Raw genomic sequence first — 13401 nt, 5'->3', positions numbered from 1 at the left:
ACATGCAAATAAGTGAATCGAGACACTGACTTTACACCTTTCATAAAAATTAACTCAAAATGGATCATAGACCTAAATGTAAAACATAGAAGAAAATCTTGGTGACCTTGGATTTGGCAATGAATTTTTAGACACAACACCAAAAGCATGATCCATGAAAGAAAAAAAATTGTAAAGTTGGATTTTATTATTATTAAAAACTTCTGCTCTGCAAAAGACACCGTTAAGAGAATGAAGAAACAAGCCACAGACTGGGAGAAAATATTTGCAAAACATATAGCTGATAAAGGACTCGTATCCAAAATATATAGAAGAACTCTTAAACTCAACGAGAAAAAAAAAAAAACATTTAAAATATGGGCAAAAGATCTGACCGGATACCCCACCAAAGAAAATATACAAACAGCAAATAAGCATACCAAAAGATGCTCAATATCCTTTGTCCTTAGGAAGCTGTAAATTAAAACAATGAGATACCACTACACACCTATTAGAATAGCTACAGTTAAAAAAAAATTAACAATAACAAATGTTGGCAAGAATGTAGAGCAACAGGAACTCATTCAATGCAGGTGGTAATGCAAAATGATACAGCCACTTTGGAAGACAGTTTAGCAGTTTCTTACAAAGCTAAACATAGTCTTACCATATGATCCAGAAATCACACCCCTAAGTATTTGCCCATATGAGTTGAAAAACTACATCAATACAAAAAGACCTACGCATGAACTTTACAGTAACTTTAATCATGATTGCCAAAACTTGGAAGCAACCAAGATGTCCTTCAACAAGTGAATAGATAAACAGTGATACATCCATACAATGGAATATTATTCAGCAATAAAAAGAAATGAGCTATCAAACCATGAAAAGACATGGAGGAACCTTAAAAACATATTGCTAATTAGAAGCAGCAGCCAATCTGAAAAGGCTACATGCTATATGATTCTGAAAACGAGCCCCCACTAAAACCAAGTCCCCCTGCCAAGGTGATGATTAAGCTCTCTCTCCAAAACTTTATTCCCTTTCTTGTCCCCTCTGACTTCAATCCTGTGCTAACTGAACAGTAGTCAACCAGAGTCAGATGACTAAAACTGCTATTGTCGACAACATTTAGTGCATTAATGTACTAAAATTTCTGTGGTTGATAACTTATTGTTAATGTACAGACACAAGTTGCTTCTCCAGGGCAGGATAAGCTAACAGACCCCCCCTAGGGTCATGGACCACCAGACCAGATGCTAATAAACCACAGGTATCCTGACTCCTGAAACTACAATTAGGAAATGTCACAGAAATGTCACTAGACAATGATTAATCCCAGCTCCTTTGTTCTTTCCCTTTAAAAACCCCCTAACTCAAAGACCAAGCTGGAGTGGATCTGAGTCACCCACTCCCTTGCTTGGCGCCCTGCAGTAAACCCTTACTTTGCTGCCCTTACTTTGCTGCAAACACCTGCTGTCAGAGTTTGGCTTTCTGTGAAACTGACACATGAGCTCTTTTTCTGGGTTACAATTCCAACTATATGACACTCAAAAAAGGCAAAACTATAGAGACAGTGAAAAGGTCAGTGGTTGAGGAGTGGAAGGGAAGGATGAATAGGTGGAGCACAGGGTATTTTCAGGGCAGTGAGACTATTCTGTTTGCTACTATAATGGTGGATACATGTCATTATACATTTGTCAAAACTCATAGAACTGTACATCACAGAGTGAACCCTAACATAAACTATGCACTTCAGTTAATAATAATGTGTCAATATTGATTCATCAATTGTAACAAATGTACCACACCAATGCAAAATGTTAACAGAGGAAACAGTACAGAGGAGAAAGGAGGAATTCTCTGTACTATCTGTTCAATTTTCTGTATTCTAAAACTGCTCTATAAAACAGTCTTAATTTCTTTAAGTGAATTCCTTTGTAACAAGAGCATAAGGGAGACCTTGGTACAACTTAAAATCCAGAAGTCAAAAGAAAAAAGATAAATTTGACCTGTTGATATTTAAAAGAACAAAATAGGGAAATTCAAAAGATAAATGACAAACAGGAAAATGTACAATTTGTGTCTCCTTTATATAAGGAGACCACCTAGAAATTAATAAGAATAAAAGTTCAAAACATGATAGAGGACTTCCCTCGTGGCTCACTGGTTAAGAATCCGCCTGCCAATGCAGGGGACATGGGTTTGAGCCCTGGTCCAGGAAGATCCCACGTGCTGCGGAGCAACTAAGCTCGTGCGCCACAACTACTGAGCCTGTGCTCTAGAGCCTGTAAGCCACAACTACTGAAGCCCAAGTGCCACAACTACTGAAGCCCGCGTGCCTAGAGTCCGTGCTCTGCAACAAGAGAAGCCACCGCAGTGAGAAGCCCCCGCTCCCCACAACTAGAGAAAGCCTGCACACAGCAACGAAGACCCAACATAGCCATAAATAAATAAAAGAAATAACCAGCTCTAGGACAAAATCACCCTTGAAAAAAAAAAAAAGAGAGAAAAGTGGGCAAAAGATATCAAGCAACAGTTCAGTTCCATTTCTAGGAATAGTATACAACTGAAAAGAGTACAAGGGAGGAACTGCTTGCCAGGAACTGGGTATTTCAAACTGATGCTTTTAGCACAAAGAAGTAGGGTGACGGCTTGAGAGGCATTTTCTTCCTCGTGGCAATTTGCAAGGTACAGCTATGATATGGCATACTATTTAGCACAGTTCTTCAAGATTCTAAATATCATTACTGAAAATTTTTGTAAAATACTGTATTCCACAAGTCAGTTTTCTTATATTTGAAACAAAAATGAGGGCATTGCCTCTTTGGAATTCTACCTCCTTGACATTTGTGTTTTCCTGCTCAGTTTCTTCTTCCTTTATATGTTGGTGTTATCCTAGCATGCTCCCTAGATGACCTACATGTTGACAACACTCCCCAGGGGTGCAAATTCCTACAGCTGCCTACTCAAGACTCAGGTAAGATGGGCATCCACTTGTTAAAGCAGACTCATTTTCTCCTGTAAATTTGCTCTTCATCCTTGCCTACTTCAGATGGTGATCAGATCAGATGTGGGGTAGAGTGAGATGGGAAGGAAGGAAAAGAAGAGATCAGGGATTAATCAAATTAATCGTTACCAAGCCCGGTTAATTTTACCTCCTAAGAATTAAAAAGAAAACCCCCTCTTTGCTATCTTTACTTCCCTAGATTGCACAATGGCCACACAATGGTGTCTACATGTGATTGGACCCCACAAATTTGTCTCTCACCCACCAGAAAGAGTCCTCAAGTGCTAATCTGATCACATCACTTATCTGCCTACAACCCTGCAGTTGAGCAATCAGGTGTTGAAGTGGTCACTTAGGACAGAGAGCCAAACTAAAAGTAACAACCAAGCCTTTATTCACTTACTGCGACTGTGCAAGCAAGAGGCAAAAGGAGAGGCACAGCCTCCACGATGTTCCGTTCCCATCCCCCGCCACTGAACAGCTCCAGGCCAGGGCCAGTGGGCGTGGGAATCATCTCATTCCAAGGAGCTGCGAAGAGAAGGCTCCTGCCTCTTTATGGACCCGTGGAATGGTGGGGGGACTGAGCAGGTGAAGGGCGAGGAGAAGAAAAGTACAGAGTTAAAGCAGAGAAAGTGTTTAGCCAAAGACCTGTGATAAGGAGGTCTTGGCAAAGCACCTGGAAGGTGCCTCAGGCCACGTCCCTGATAATGAGGCCCCAAATGGAGACACCTGGGACTAAAGGTCAGTCTGGTCAGAAGGATGGGAGAGGGAGGGGTCCGAGGGATTGGGAAGGGGAGGGGTCTGAGTCCTGGACCTCAATTTTCTCTAGAAAACTGCAATGCTCTGGCTGTGCACCAGTCTGGTGTGGGAGAGCACCTTCCCCCTATGAGGCCTGCCGGGCAAAGCTTGTAATTGCCTGTGGTTGGGTCTGAAAGATCACACAAGGATTCTGGCCCAGAGCTGGCCTCCTCACCCTTCAGGGGCTGCCCCAAAGCCTAAACTTCTTCACGTGGTAAACAAAGATCCCTTCCTCTGACCCCATGCCAACTTCTCTGCTCTCACCTCCTGCTTCACATTTCAGACTCCAGTAAAAACTACCCTCTCCAAACTGTCCTAACCTCCCTGCCTGGGCTCACAGTTTCCCCTGCTTCTTCCACCTTCCATTTCTTCACCGGGCAAACCCCCGCTTATCCTTTAAGACTCATCCCAAGTGCCACCTCCTTCAGGAAGGCTTCTTAACAAACATCCACCCTCATTCTAGACACAAGGAACTATTCACTACCCTGTGGACATATGCAGACGTACTTCTACCATTTTACTTCCTACATATTTTCTGTTTACATACCTGTCTCTGCAACAAAACATTGAATTCTTAGAGAACAGAGCCACATCTTATGCTGTCTTGCATCTCCAGTGCCTTACAAGTGTCTGGCACATAGCAGGAACGTGGGGAATACTCTATTTGTGGAATTAGTGTTCTATAAATCAGCATTAGTACAGCACAAGGAACAGGACACCATGGCAGGATTGAATGACACAAGCCCCACAGGATACCCAGTTCAGGTAACAGCGTCCTCTCCACATCTAAGGCCCAGTTGTTTCGAAACCAACTTGTCATCAGGCTGCCCAGCGTGGACCTGCCGCTCCAGGACTTGCTGTCAGACTTGTCAAAGACAACCTTAGTCTCCCCTCCCCCATCCCTTAAAGAATCTTCTTTCTCTGATTCTTCACCCTTGTTTCTGGGTCAAAGGCAGTCATTGGGTATCCATTGTAAAAAGCATAAACGAGTAAGCTTCCTGAGAACAAATATATCTATGACTTGGACTTTTTGCTAAGCTTTTCATGACCCCCACTCTCAAGATAGCCACCCCTTCTCTATCCCAGGAAAGGGCTTCCAAGGCAGCCCAACAGGTCTTTGGAATTCCTTCTTCAAAAGGCCATCTTTCATGCCTTACAACTGGCTGCTCAGTCCACAGGCCTCAGGGTCCATGGTTGGCCGGGATTTCTAAAGACTGTTATTAATATATTATTAGTACTGGAACATGTGATAACCACAACTTGTCACCTATCAAGTTTAGAGTTTCCTGTAACTTAACTTTCACACCATTTTTGCGAGAATCAGGTAGAAGAAGAGGAGGAAGATGGGAGCCACACAGAAAACAGAGATAGTCAAGGTCAGTAAAGGTCTCAGCAAACGTTAATTTGGAAAAGTCCCTGTAAACCCGTGTCCTGAAAAAGTCATAGCTTCTAGCTCTGTTACCAAAGATACTACTACTTCATTTGAGGAGAGACTGCAGGAGTGGACGCCAGGTAGGGCTGAATCCCAGGCCTAAAGATTCCATGCCAGGCAACTTAAATTAGATTCACTCTCTCTCAATAAACATTCAGCACGTGCTGGGAACACCTGAAATGTTTCTGCACGTACTGAGCAGGAAGGGAGCTACAGACTCCGGGAAAAAAAAAAAAAAAATCAGGCTGGGGTGAAAAGGAGGCTAGATACTTCAAAAGCCCGAGTGAGAATAGCAAAGATGAGCTTCTGTCCTGGTAACATCCTCACTCCACAGACAGAATCAAAGGCAAGAGCGATTGTATGAGCCAGGTGGCCGTGTTGTGCCACCTCCTACTTTTATACAGAATATCTCCATGTTTCTGTATCCTCTGCCATTCAAGACATTTTAGATCCTCTGTGTGGGAAGATAGACCAGCAATATGTGTGAAACTGATGCTTACAAGTATAATGCTAAGACCCTAAAATATTGTAATGGACTGTGGTTGTCTAAAATGAAATCAACAGATAAATAACAAGTGAGTAAGTAAATGGGTATCCCCTGTACTTACAAGAGAACATGAGCAACGATGGCATCCACATCGAACAAGGTATCGGTTGGGAATTCTCTGAGTAATATGTGACCCCTGCAAAAAGTTTTAAAAAGCATTACCGAAATATTTCCTTAGCATTCAATTCACTTGTCTCTCTAACACACCAGGCTGGAAGCTCTGGCAGTTCTTGGAGCCTGTGTCTTATCCACTAGCCAATATACCTACCAGAGTGCTGGCCATGATACACACTCAAATATTTGCTGAACACACAGGCATAGATACACTGACTTTGAAAAGCTTAGGCCCTGGGCCTGGCAAAAAGACTGGGAAGCAACAGGAGTCCCAGCCAGGCTTCCTCCCAGCACACACAGATTCCCCAGATGGGCTGGGAAGGAGACAAGCAGGAGACAGAAAGAAGGGTCCTCAGCAGTAGGTCCCTGAGGAGACAGGATCTCTCCCCACTTCCTAGGCCAAATCCCAAGAGTGTGAGGAAAGGATTTTGAGAAAACTCAGATTAGCAGACCCAAGTAACGGAGGAATCCATAACCTGGACATCTGCAGATCCCTCAAAAATAAAGTACATTTATTTCCCACCCGAATATGGACCTGACATACCTACTTAGAACACTAAATCTGCTAAGTGCTGACTTACCAGGCCTTTGCCGTCAGAGCTTACACAAGATTCTCATTTAATATCCAAAACAATCCTGTGAGGTAAGTATTAATCTCCTCAATTTACAGATTAGGAAGCAAAGTGGAGGTAACAAATCTATTAGTTAGACTTCTTCTAAGCTTCATATGACCCCTACTACATACACCTTTATTCTGGCCTAGTGATATTTTGTATACTTGAATATTCTAGAAGTATAGCTTTATGTTTGTCCATCTGAGCCAAAAAAACTAAAAATAGTTTACCTGAATAAAAAAGCTTTCATCACATTCTTTTCGCTTCCACAGTACCTCGATGTTTCTTCTGTGACGCAATTAACCTTTAAAAGATTATATTTAACGTTTAGAGTACATATCAAAAGGTCGAGTTTCTTGGTTAGGGAAACAGAAAGGAAAATTAAACATTACAGTTTGTCTCCAGATCAAATTTCTTTTTTACTTTTCTTTCTGATTTGTATGCTATAATTGCTCACTTATTCAAGTGCTTGAGGTAACCCAGAGAAAGGAACTGTTCCTACACCTAAGAGTTATATTTAATTATACCTAAGATTTAATTCAATCTGATGAACGAAGTAGAAGGTAATGAGGTAGGAAAGGAAGGAAACAATTAAGGCAGGACAAGAAAATCATGAGCAAAAGCCAGGAAGCACAGAAGTGGTGCTAAGTTGGGACTACGAAAGTATCTCAGTAGCTGGAGCACAGGTATAGCAGATATTGCTGGCTCCTAACCCCAAATCCATCCTACCCTTTTGCGTCACTAACAGAATTTCATTAAAAGCAAGTGCCCCATTAAAAGACTTTTCCAGACTCCCCCAACAGCTAAGGCTGGCTAAATGATGTTAGGAGAAGTCACTGGTTTGGGATGCCTAGAAGGATCTTAAAAGGGGGTTGAGTGATAGATACTCTTGCTCTTCCCACTTCTTCCAGACAAAAAAAACCTGACAAGATAGGTAGGCACCAGCAGTCATCATGGACCATAAGGCATCTTTAAAGAAGAAACCTTTGCTAAGGATGGTGCAACGGAAAGAATGAACCTGAGTCCCTGATGATGTTAGAGAAGCCACAACAGCCATTGATAGCTTACAATCACGACTCTATGTGAAAAACATAAGGCCAATCCTGGCAGCAACATGGAGATACAATGGAAGACATGAGAGCACAAAGGCAAGGAAGCCGGTTAATAGTGTATCCCATTCGTACAGGTCAGGGATGACTGGGACCTGTAGTAAAGCAGAAAAGGACAGAAGAGATTCAAGCGACTTTCCACAAATACAGTAAGTAAAACTAGGGAGAAGACTGAGCGTGTAATATGCAACATGGGATAGATGGGGGAAGGCAAGAGATAAAGAGGATGAAGAGGTTTTAGATGGGGCAAGTGGGTAGCCACCGACATAACTTACCAAAACTAAGTCTGGAAGAAGAACAGTTAGTATTTTGTTTTGGATTTTGTTAAGTTAGAGTTTTTTTGGTTTTTTTTAGATGAGGCTTTTTTGTTTTTGCTGTTCAAGTTAATTTTAACAGAGTTTGAGAAAGCAGAGTGACAAGTGGGAAAGCTACATTTGTTTTATAGAAAAGCTACTAACAGAGAACCGATACTCTAAAAAGATATGAGGAATAGAGAATTCGAATTAAAAGAGTACGGTCATAACCAAAAACAGTGAATTTTAGTGTATGTAGCTTTTTTTTTTAATTTTTAGAAGTCAGAGCATAGGGGATGGTTGGTATTATGACGACAGATTTATCCATTCATCCGCTCAACACACATTTGAACACCTACCATATGTTAGTCACTGTTCTCATCACTAGGAGTACAGTTAAGTTCCAAATTAAAATGTTTATCTTTAGAACTTACATTCTAAAAGTAGAGACGGACCATTAAAAAAAAACTAATTAGTATGCAATGTTAAGAGTTATAAAGAAAAAAGCACTATTAGAGGGATAGTACATGACCGAACATTTTAGATAAGTCATCAAAGAAGACTTCTCTGAGGAGGTGACATTTGCACAAAGAACCGAAGTAATGGAGTGATGCATACAAATATACAAATACGTGGAAGAGATGAGTTCCAAGCAGAGGAGAAAATACCTGCAAAGGCCTTACGGAAATACACACCTAGAAGGTCCAAGTAAGAGAAAGATGACTAGCATGTGTCAGGAACAAGCTGAGCAAGGTGGAAGAACAGAAAATGAGATTAGAGGAATTAAATGTCCAAAGAGGAGTTTCCATGTTAGTATAACTGTAATGGGAAGCCTTTCTGAGAGAGCAGCAATGTGATCTGACTTACATGTGGAGAAGGGTTCAGTGAGACAAGAGTGAAAGGAGAAAGGCCAAATAGGAGGCCTGTGGTTTCCCAGAGGAGAAGTGAGGACAGTTTAGACAAGGGCAGGGGGGTAAAAGTGAAGGTACAGGAAGTGGTCAGACGTGAAAAGTTTTGATAGCAGAACTTGAAGGACTTAATGATGGATTGGTTATGACAGAAAGGATGACAAAGGTTTTTTGTTTTAAAATCTACATTGATACAGTAATATAGTCATACCAGCTTTCTTTTGGTTATTATTTGCATGATATATATATTTTTTCCTTCATTTGCTTTAAGGATTTCTAAAGCCTTTATTTTAAGATGCATTTCTAAATAGCTTACAATTAGATTTGGTTATTGTTCCCAGCCTGACAATCTTTTTCTTAACTGGAACACTTAGTCCATTTATATTTTAGTGTTTTCTTCATCTATGTCTGTCTCCTGAAGTCTTAACTTTTGAAGACAATCTCAAAATGCTACTTTTTGTGAAGTCTTTCCCAATACCATAATATGACCTTCCACCTTGATGATCATGTAAGATTTCTTTCTTTTAAACCTCTACAGCATTTTATTTGTATCTCTTATTATAATGACCAAGTTCTTCTAGTTATTAAAATGGTCTATGGGAATTCCCTGGCGGTCCCGTGGTTGGGACTCCTCACTTTCACTGCCAAGGGCCCAGGTTCAACCCTTGGTTGGGGAACTAAGATTCTTACAACCTGTGCAGCGCAGCCAAAAAAGAAAAAAGTCTGTGAATGTGTTTTATCGCCCCATTTTGGATATATACTCTCCAAAGAAAGAGACTGGGGTCTTAGCCATTTTGCTATCCAATAAAAGACTAAATATAGCAAGCTCGTTTCAATCTCATAAACAGTACTGAGTATCTACTATGCACCAGGGACTGAGCTAGGTACTCAATATAGGTCTATCTCTTTCACCCAGTCTCCTTTCCACATAGCTTAAGATTCCTCAACTGTAAAAGCTTTACAAACTGTTAGTTCACAAAGGTAACCCCTGGGCATGAACCTTAATATTCTACTCTAGTTACTAGACACACAGTTACTAGTTTATTAGTTACTAGATAACAGCATGACTATCCTTTTAGAGTATCATACCAACCTAGCATTTTGTTTCTAAATTTCAATTTTGATTTTTATTCAAAGCTCCTTAAAGATGAGTGCCATTATCATTCCAGAGTATAAACAGTGGTTCAAAGTTAACTGAGACCTCTATACAAAACAGAATTGACATTAAAAAAGAGGTTTTTGAGGTATATAAACATGATATAATAAGAAATATATATTTGGTCTTTGCCCCTTGTTCCTAACACAGAGCTCCTAAAACGCTGTAATTTCCTGCATGATAGAGTGCCGGGAGTATCTTTTCTTCTAATATTTGGTCTTTAACCTGAAATATAAGAGCTTCTGAAACCCTTGGAATCTCTGGGAGTCATAAGAGTATCTGTTTGCATGCTAATGAGATGACTGGTGGCTGGGGGCCCCTAGACAGCTTCAAGATGGGGGCTGGTTACCAGCAAGACAAGGGAAAGATCAGAGGGTGGGAACTTTCAGCCCCACCTCCCCACCTTAGGGCTGGAGATGGAGTTAATCAGCAATGGCCAGTGATTTGACCAATCATGCCTACATAACAACCTCCATAAAAACCCTAAACTACAGGGTGTGGAGAGCTTCCAGTGAACACATCCAAGTACAGGAGGATGACACACCCCAGACCACACGGGGATAGAAGCTCCTGCACTTGAGACTCTTCCAGATGTTGCCCCGCACATCTCTTCCATTTGGCTGTTCCTGACATATCCTTTATAAGAAGTCAGTAATAGTAAGTAAAGTCTTTCCCTGAGTTCTGTGAGACATTATGGACAATTATGGAACCTGAGGAGGGGGTTGTGAGAACCGCCATTTGGAGCCAAGTCCTACAGAAGTCACAGGGACCCTGGTGACCCACTCACTCCTTGTGACTGACATCTGAAGCGAGGGGCATCTCATAGGACTGGGCCCTTAACCTGTGGGGTCTGTGCTAATTCTGGGTTGTTAGTGTCAGAACTGCTTCATATGAAAAACACACATCTGGTGTCAGAAGTGTTCTGTGGTGAGAGTGAACAGTTTCCCTTTAAAAGTCACAGTTAACTTTTCTATGCTTCCTGCCCTGGGAACTCTAGCTTCAGGGACCAAGAGGGACAGTAGCCATCTCTCAAAGGAGGAAGGCTAATGAACTAAGAAAGAATAAATGTACACAGAAAGTCAGGGAGACACTAATCTGAAAGAATTTAATAATCACTGGGTTACTAATCATTCCGTTTCCTGAGGTACAAATTCTAAGTTTAAACTAAATGAAAGGCTCCTGTAGCTATCTAAACCATGATGCATGTAGAAATTTTCCATAATACTCCATGGCAAGTTCAAACACTTTTTGAGAAAAAAATTAAGTATGTAATTTCAAATTAGGTTGTTTTACACAGGCTCTGGACGCACAGGCTCAGCGGCCATGTCTCACGGGCCCAGCCGCTCGGTGGCATGTGGGATCTTCCCGGACCGGGGCACGAACCCATGTCCCCTGCGTTGGCAAGCGGACCCTCAACCACTGAGCCACCAGGGAAGTCCCAAATTAGGTTGTTTTAACTTTTTTCTAAAAATAAATATGAGAACCCACAACATAAGCAATTATAAAGACTTAGAAGAATAGGAAAGAAAAAAAAAACACTTGAATTACTTCAATTTTGGTACCTCAGTTTGTGTTAATAGAAAAATTTTAATCGCTAAATTATGGACATCTATTATGATATATTTGTCAGGCAAAAAAAAAAAACTTAAATAGAAGATTGAAAAAATAAATGACACCATAGCCCCAATAGAATGGTTTACAAAATAAAGTTTTAAGCTCCAGAATTTTAAGTAGCTTTTTTCCCTGTATTTATAATTTATACAATAATCTGGAATCAACTATACTTCTGTTTATTCTTATGAAAAAAAAGGTAGAAAAAATATTTTTCCAGTTTGGAAAAAGATGTGAAACAATGTAGTATTTTTAGATACTCAGTCTTAGGTCACACAGCTGTAAAATGTTTGTCACTAGTAATTTATTAACATAAATATCTTTCTACCTTTGTGACTGAAATTCCATAGTCCTGGAGAGGTTTATCAGCCTCATTCAGTTCTTCAAGAAATACAGAGGTACTTGGAGAATCTAAAATAAGAAATGTTTTATGAATGTTTTATGACTTGCCCCTTAGGAAAGATGAATTTTTAAAATTAAAGCCCAAAGCTGCAAACTGAAAAAGAAATATATTAGTTTGCCCAACTAGTATGCAACAACAAATAATCAAGTAACTAAATGAACCTAGTTACATATTCTTGTACCCTTATTTCCTATTGTCTCATTACTCTTATTTCTAATATTTTTATCATGACATATTTTCACTTTGTAAGTGACCTTAAAAGCTGTCTAAACATAAACTGGATAAATGTTTAATTTAAATGGCACATTTGGCGTTACTTTTCCAAGTTTAATACTATATACACAACACACAGGTACAAAATTTTCAAAATGATTTTAAAATACCATTTTCAAATCACAATTATAATAAGGGAGCCAACAAAAATATGAATTCACTTCATTTACTAATTCCAAGAATAGTATTTTTTAAGGCACAAAACAACTTAAATGGAACCATGATAAGTTATGTTCAATAGTTATATTAATCAATTCAGTATAATTAATGGTACAGCTAAAGCAGAGTATTAAACTAAGGCATTACTAATACTATATTTAAAGTTTGAAAACACTTTTAAAATATTTACATGCTAAAAATATCCAAAAGTTTACTTTCAGAAATGATGATGAAATTCAGATATTATTAACAGCTAATTCTTATCTAGTATTTACTATGGACTAAGCACATGAGTAAAGTCACTTAATCCTCACAATAAACTTATAAAGCACACACTATTTCCTCATCATGGATGACAAAAAAGACATGTGGAGAGGCTAAGTGACTCAACCAAGGTCACACAGCAGGTCAAGTGGCAAAGTCAGGATTGAAACCCAGGCAGGCATATTATAGTAGCAGCGTTAAAGCACATATTATTAATCCTGATAATAAATTCTTCCTAGCATATTGATTAAACAGCAATAGAAACATCACAAAAATCATATTAGAATATAAAAAATACTTACCAGCTTGACAAAAATAAGCTAAGGTAGCTTTTCCTGGTTGCAATGTACTGAAGAATTTCTGAGGACTCAGCTCTGGTAGAGAGTCTACTGCTGACATATAAAAAATGCACATCATGACAAAAGAGATGCCAACTCTAAGTACACTGAAACTGGAAGACATCATCAGCTGTGGCTGCATATGGGCAGGAGAGTCAATTTTGTTCACCGCTGTGTTCTGTTGCCCAGGACAATACCTGGCAAGAGTAGGCATTCAACAGAGTTTTTCTGAATGAATTCATTAAATAAATGAATGAAGTAAAATCTGCAAAAAGAATAATATAAGGCATTACTTCCATGTTTGATTTTACTAATACTTTACTATTTCCTTCTAGTAAAAACATGAGAGGGGATGATATATAATGACATTGATTTAATAATACTATGAAT

The 13401-nt window shown here is 39.7% G+C and overlaps 1 protein-coding gene across 1 annotated transcript in view; it reads right to left on the bottom strand.

Annotated features, from left to right (window-relative positions):
- The window catches only part of TXNDC16 (thioredoxin domain containing 16), a gene marked incomplete at its 5' end in the record, with an annotated part of 110487 nt that extends 97334 nt beyond the window's left edge, over window positions 1-13153 (bottom strand). The window contains 4 exons of the mRNA XM_082854061.1: window positions 5831-5905; window positions 6728-6801; window positions 11903-11985; window positions 12976-13153. Coding sequence (XP_082710187.1) covers window positions 5831-5905; window positions 6728-6801; window positions 11903-11985; window positions 12976-13153 — 410 coding nt within the window. The remainder of the gene's footprint in view (window positions 1-5830; window positions 5906-6727; window positions 6802-11902; window positions 11986-12975) is intronic.
- Between the last annotated feature and the right edge of the window lie 248 nt (window positions 13154-13401).

This window comes from Leucopleurus acutus, assembly GCF_964270905.1.
Source record: "Leucopleurus acutus genome assembly, chromosome: 1".
Taxonomy (NCBI): Eukaryota; Metazoa; Chordata; class Mammalia; order Artiodactyla; family Delphinidae; genus Leucopleurus; species Leucopleurus acutus.
The sequence above is the reverse complement of the archived record's forward strand: the minus strand, read 5'-3'. Positions and strand labels throughout refer to the sequence as shown.